The 6,844-nt window shown below is 47.8% G+C and overlaps 1 protein-coding gene across 1 annotated transcript; it reads right to left on the minus strand.

Moving 5' to 3' along the window:
* Positions 1 to 2,109: 2,109 nt before the first annotated feature.
* On the minus strand, positions 2,110 to 3,048 carry LOC108503236 (endogenous retrovirus group K member 11 Pol protein-like). Its single transcript, XM_017827038.1, is given in 2 exon segments — positions 2,110 to 2,498; positions 2,501 to 3,048. Coding segments are annotated over 2 exon segments (753 nt in total). The 5' UTR covers positions 2,865 to 3,048.
* Between the last annotated feature and the right edge of the window lie 3,796 nt (positions 3,049 to 6,844).

Consider the following 6,844-nt stretch of genomic DNA (forward strand, 5'->3'; position numbering starts at 1 on the left):
CCCACCATTCCAATGCAATTTAATGCTGTTCTACTGTTTCACCCAGGCTCTACAGTTCTTTTGTGTACAGGCTAGGCAGTTTGTGCCAGCTGGGCCTTGCAGTCTAAAGGTGTACAGTCATTCAGTTAAATCAAGGTGCTGTTCCAGTGTCTCCCATGTCAGCAGGCGCGAGGGAATCAGGTGCTGGAGAGGTTGGAGGTGGTGGTCCAAGGCCAGGTGAAGCCGCAGGCACCGTAGATGTCTCTTCTCCTCGTCCTCCAGGACTCACAACCGCTGGCTTGACCCAGCGACTGGGAACCCACAAGGTACCTGTAGAAGTAGACACACAGAAATAACCTCGGCCTATAAAGATGACTTCTGCTGGACCTTCCCACATTCCGGTTTTGGGGTCTCGATAATGAACCATCATGGATGGTCCTTTCAACACCTGTTCCTTCTGATAATTCTTAATGATAGGAGGCACTGAATCATTTCCAAAAATACATAAATGATTAAGCACAAAAAGGGCTTTGCTGACTCGCTCTCGAGCGTCCTTGATGTCCTTGTATTTTTCAAAGTAGATTTTAATTGTTCCATTCATTCGCTCCACTATAGCTTGTCCAGTAGGCGAATGAGCTATGCCCGTAACATGTTTTATGTCCCATTGTTGTAAAAATTGTCCTAGAGTCCTGCTAATATAGGCAGGTCCATTATCTCTTTTCAGTGTTTTAGGGACACCCATGACGGCAAAACAATCTGTCAAATGTCGTTTTACATCTTGAATTTTTTCTCCAGGCTGCAGCGTGACCCATACGAAATGACTGTAAGTATCTATTGATACATGCACGTATTTCAAACGACAAAAACAGGAACATGTGTGACATCCATCTGCCACAACTCATTAGCTTTTAGTCCTTTGGGATTGACTTCTACTCCAAGACCCACTCCTTTGTTTTGCTGACTACAAATAGGGCATGCTTTCACTATTGCTCTGGCATCCTCGACTGATAGTCCATATGAATGACTAAGACCCTTCGCATTTTGGTGATATCTGGCATGAGCCTCACATGCTCTAAGGAAGGGAGATATAGGGGCTTCTGTTACTGCTGACACTAAATGATCTTCTCTGGCATTTCCTTCTCCCAACCCTATGTCCCATTGATGGCTTCTGATGTGCAACACAGCGTATTTAGCTGACCGATAAGCAATTGCTTTGTGGAGCTGCTGTAAGAGTTGCATGAGTCTGGCGTTCTTAACTTCTCTGATGCTAGCGTCTTCAATTCGATTAGCCACCCCGCAACATACATTGAGTCCGTAACCACATTAAGTGCATAATCTAACCAATGAGACAATGCCCATACAACAGCTGCAAGTTCTAGTGTTTGTAAGTAGTGTTTGTAGTGTTTTGACTGAGCATCCAGGAAATGTTGATGCCACCGCCCTTCTTGTTTCCGGGTGGCCACCGCACGTTGCGATCTTTTTCCAGCGTCAGTAAATACTGTGACTGCATCCTGGAGTGGTGTTGCGGATCGCTTTGGAACCTGCAGCCATGCCTGATTAGCTATCCAGGCCAGCGTCGTTGACCGCAAAGGATGGATATTAATGGTGGCGTCAGTCACAAGTAGTACTCCTTGTAGTTCAGGAGAATGGACTAAATACCAGTCTAAGTCTTCTTGTTTTATTGGCACTTGTATTTCATATGGCTCCAAAACTGTTGCTTGCACAATTCGGTTCCTGCCTTTTTTATAAGGTCTGCTAATGTCCGAATTTTTTCTTGAATTGTTCTGCGTGGCTGTAAGGATGTTGTCAGCCACTCCAACACAATTTGTTGCTCTTTTGTTGATGCTGCAAGTCGCCCCTGATTCACCCCCGTTTTTATTCTTTGTTGTTGTGTAAGGGCTCTCATTAAATGTTTCTCTCCTGCCAAAATGGTAAGGTTGCCAGGTACGCCTTCTATCCGTTGGTGTGTAACATGATTAGTAATACTGGCTGTGATCTGATGTAAGATGTTTCGCTGTTCTGGGGTGACAGTTACTGCTGTTGAAGGGTCTGTACCCTTTAATAGCGGTCTGAGGGGTTCCAGCCATTCGTTGGGTATTCCTACTACCGGATGCAGCCACTGTAAATCTCCTAAGAATCTTGAGCATCGTGCAAGGTGGCAATCTCTGTATTGATTGATAACCTTTGAGGCCGAATGACAGAGTCTGGGATTTGCCAGCCTAAATAATGCCAGGGACTGGATTCTTGAATTTTCTCAGTGGCTATGACTAAACCTTGTTGCTGCCACCGGTTAACTAACTGCTGGTTTTGATTTTCTGTAAAATTAGTGGACTGAGCAAACAGTAAATCATCCATGTGGTGGTAGATCACTGTAGAGGGCCATGATTTTCTAATTGGCTGTAATGCAGCATCCACGTAAAGCAGACAAAATGTGGGAGAATTTTTCATCCCCTGAGGTAACACTGTCCACACAAAACGCTGCGCTGGTCCCTCTTTGTTTATAGCAGGGGCAGTGAATGATCTTGCTCATGCAATGCAATAGTGAAAAAACAGTCCTTAAGATCAATTATTAACAGGAACCAATTGTGTGGGAGCATAGTTGGGTTTGGTAGTCCTGGTTGTAGTGCCCCCATAGTATGCATCTGGGCATTTACTGCACGTAGATCATGTAAAATCCTGTTCTTTCCAGATTTTTTCCTGATTACAAAGACAGGAGTATTCCAAGAAATCGTTGATAAACGCAAGTGTCCCTGTTGTAATTGTTCTGACACCAAGGCATGTGCTTCTAATAGACTTTCCCTTTTTAAGGGCCATTGCTCTACCCACACCGGCGTTTCTGTTTTCCATTGGAGAGGGATCGGGAAAGTCCAGGCAATGGCTGTCATGCTAAAGAGGGTCTTGGTTAATTAGTTAGAACCATCCCCATCTGAGCAAGAACGTCTCTCCCTATTAGTGCTTGCACTCCATCGGGTAGGGGGAGAACAGACAAAGTACAGTTCACAGTCATTCCATCTATGATGATAGTAATTGGAGGGGATCTTTTTGCCAGAGTAAGACAACCCACTCCCGCAACTGCGGGAGTATTCACCTGTATTCACCAAGGGCCATGATGTGGGCCACATGTGAGCTGCGATAATGCTGACATCAGCTCCCGTATCCAATAAGGCAACTAAATGTACAGTTTGTAAGTCCCATTGCGTCTGAATGTCCTTTCGTGGTCGTCTGGCCAAGTCTATTGTTAGAAGAGCTGATACACCAGTGGATCCAAAGCCTTGATCTCCTCGTTCAGGCTTATCTGACAGTTCAGAAGTGATTTGAGGAAGTGGTATCAATTGTGCCATGCGAGATCGAGCAGGTATGTGCAAAGGTGGAAATAATATATTAACCGTAATCGATATTTCTCCAGTGTAATCGGCATCAATCAGTCCCACTAAAACACTTAATCCAGCCATTGTGGATGAGGACTGACCTATTAACAAAGCCCCCACTGGTTTGCCGTTAATCAACACCGGTCCATGCACTCCTGTTGGTATTCTTTGAGGATGTTGATCTGTAAGGGTACAGTCTATTGCTGCTGCCAAATCCAGTCCGAGACACCCTCTGGTGGCGGGATGCAGTGTGAAGTCTGAGCTGGGAAGCTGTGAGCGTCTGGAACCGTCATTTGTGTCTTGCGCTGGCTTTCCCGTTTCCCGTCCTGCGTCGGCATATAGTGGTAGCACATGTATCCTGCTGACAACGTGAACACCACACTGGACCAGACCGACATTCTCTTCGCATGTGATCGGGAGCTCCGCATCAAAAAGAGCGTAATTTTGTTGTCTTGCTTCGTTCCACAGCTCCGGTCGAAGCTTGTAGGGGCGCAAGCGCGGCTAATACCTGAGAGCTAATACCTTAGCTTGCTCCTTTAAGCCCTCACCCAGTTCCTTAACCGCTTCCACTAGCATAGAATTGGGCCCCTGGGGTATTTGTGCCATTCGCTCTAACAGCTCCTCAATTGACCAATTCCCCGGAAGCATGACAATAATGTAGCGAGCTGTGGAATTACAGTTCTGCAAAGCGCATTTTTTTAACAAGGCTCCATGCATATATTCAGGAACCCCGGCTGACTGGATAGCATTAGCAACTCTGTCTATAAACGACCCAAAATGTTCATCCCTTCTCTGCTTGATTCTCATATACGATGGAACTCCCCCGGGAGCTTTGATCTTATCCAGAGCAAGATGGGCTAAGCGCATAGATTCCCTGATCTTATCCGGTCCCAATAACGCTTGCGCTTCTGTTCTACTGTACTGTCCTATGCCCATTAATTCTTCTAATGTAACCCCGTGCAAAGGGTCAGCCGCCTGTCTTTGAACAGCAACAGATTCCTGACAATACGCCTGCCAATTTGCATTATGTAACATCTGCTGATGTTGGGAAAGAATCAACTTTATAATGCTTCTAATATCTCCTGGTAAAAGCAAGTTGCCTCCCCAAATGAAATTTAATATTTGTCGGGTAGGCTCACCCTGGATTCCACCCTCATCAACAGTAGAACGCAATTGCGAAAACAATTTCCAATCAAGGGTAGTAATAGTCGCTATCAGCCCACCCTCTGCTGCCGGAACATAAACCACAGGAAAGGCACTGGTTAAAGCTTCTGCTGCTTCTTTATCCCCCGCTTGTAAAGCGTCTGCGGCAATACTTTGCCATAGCTTCCGTCGCTCTGTTGCGACAGTACTTGACTCATCAGGTAAGGAAAGTGAATCAGCCCCGTCAGATGAGATCTGCTGGGGTTCGGGGGTGTCCAGGAAATCTGACGGGCTGGGGAACTCTGGTGAAGGGGCAGTAGGAGTAATAAAGGTCTGCGTTTGGGACTCAGGTGGAATATGTATATCATTAGTCGAGGGGGGAGCGGGCAGGGAGACTCAGCAGCAGGAGAACTGCTGGTGTCGCCCAAGCGCTGTGCAACGGCTCGAGCAGCTTGCTGCTCGGCTTTATGTTGTTGTAAAGCGTTAATAACAACCCACCACTGCTTGCCTAATTTCTTGGCTACCTTATCATAATTTAATGAATCCTCCCATAACTTATCCCCATAACGTCTCCATTCCCCTTCATCAAAAACTGTATTAGGGTCCACAAAACAACCTTTAGCAACCCCCGCCGCAAGCAACCCTGGTAATTCTTTTTTAAAATCTATACACTTAAATCCCCAATTTCTAAAAAGCACCTGAGTAATGAAAGCACCACTTGTCTTTCCATACCTAAAAATCTTCAACACGCTGTTGCAACCCTTTACATGACGTCGGCGGCGTTGTCGGCTAAGACTCTCCTATGAGGTCGCCCGGGGCACGGAGTCCAGCTCTTTCGCCTCTTGTGCTGCTGCAAGACCGACGGGCTACTGCGTTGGACCATGGCTTCGGGGACTGCAGATTCAACTTAGTCCCTGGGACTGCAGATTTAATTTAGCCCCTGTTCAGACTTCGGGGACCGCGGGTAACTGTGCAAAACCCAGCAGGATACTCGTTATTGTCCCTTGCTCGGCGCCATTTGTCACGACGAGGGAAGAGAGAGACGCTCAATATGAGAATCAGCAAGCTTCATTTATTGATCACTGCTAACAGCTTAATAAATGCTTTATAATTAGCTCATACATATTGCAAAGCTAAGTTCATTATTGGTTCTTGCTTAAAATGTTGATTCCGCCTTTCCTCCCTTCTTTTGTTGACACAGGTGGCTCTCAGTTTCTTTTGTTTTGCTAATCAAAACGTCCTGTTTACCAGCAAACTAGCACGTACAAGCACACTGCAGTCTTGCCATGACCTTGCTATCTCAGATTTTCTCATCGGCAAAGACAAGCTGTGTTCTATACACTAACAGCTCGTCCATAGCTTTAGCCATATCCATACGTCCTTGTCCTACTAGCCAATAATCTACACGGAACGTTCTAAGAAACATATGAATCCAACTGAAAGACTCCAAGCACTGTCCAAGCAACTGCAGTAGCAGTGAGGTCAGGCAGGAGGCTGGGTTTCAAAGGCTCCCCAGCACAGTCCATCTCAATCTAAGCCCTTGTCTTGAACATTGACATCTTGGGATGTAATTTTAGAGCGAGATGGGCAAGCAAATGCCAAGTGGAGCAGTTTCAGCTTTCTTTGTGGCCTGGGAACAGCTGCAATCTTTGCAGCACTAAGTGCTGTGTCATCCCTTGGTTAGGGTGAGGATGTTGGCTCCTGCAGCGGGCTCTGCTCTCCTGGGGGGCTTCTCTTCACAGGCAGGCTCTACAAAGGGACTGAAAGAGCAGCTGCAAACCCCAAGCCCTGGGGCGAGAACAAATCCCCCCCCAGTGCTGAGCGACAGCTGGAGCGCGGCAGCTCCCTGTGTGAGGCCGGGGCGAGCCCCGGGATGGATTTCAAAGGGCGTTGGGGGCTGAGGGCAATGGCTGAGGGGTGAGGGGTGATGGCTGAGGGCGAGGGCACTGAAGGGGAGGGCTGAGGGCGAGGGCACTGAGGGTGAGGTCTGAGGGAGCTGGCTGAGGGACCATGCCAAGGGACGATGGCCCAGTGCTGAGGGGAGATGTGTGAGGGCCATGGCAAGGATGGCAGTGGCTGAGGGCCAGGGCCCCTCGCCTCTCCAGCTCCACACGCAGAGCCCAGTGCCGGGGCTTGGTTACAGGGATTCAGGGAGCCAGCTCAGAGAGGTCCCAGGTTGGACTCGATGATCTTGGAGCTCTTTTGCAACCTTCCTGATTCTGGGATTCTTTTCCCGTTGGAGCTGCACCACGTTGGCTTTCCCAGGGCAGCTTCCTTTAGGACAGCCTTGCTGAGAGCTTTGCAGCTGATGGCACAGGGATCTGTGAGGAACACCCCAGAGCCAGCTGCTGCCT

Source organism: Lepidothrix coronata, unplaced genomic scaffold (assembly GCF_001604755.1).
Source record: "Lepidothrix coronata isolate B3197 unplaced genomic scaffold, Lepidothrix_coronata-1.0 Scaffold134, whole genome shotgun sequence".
NCBI classification, from domain to species: Eukaryota; Metazoa; Chordata; class Aves; order Passeriformes; family Pipridae; genus Lepidothrix; species Lepidothrix coronata.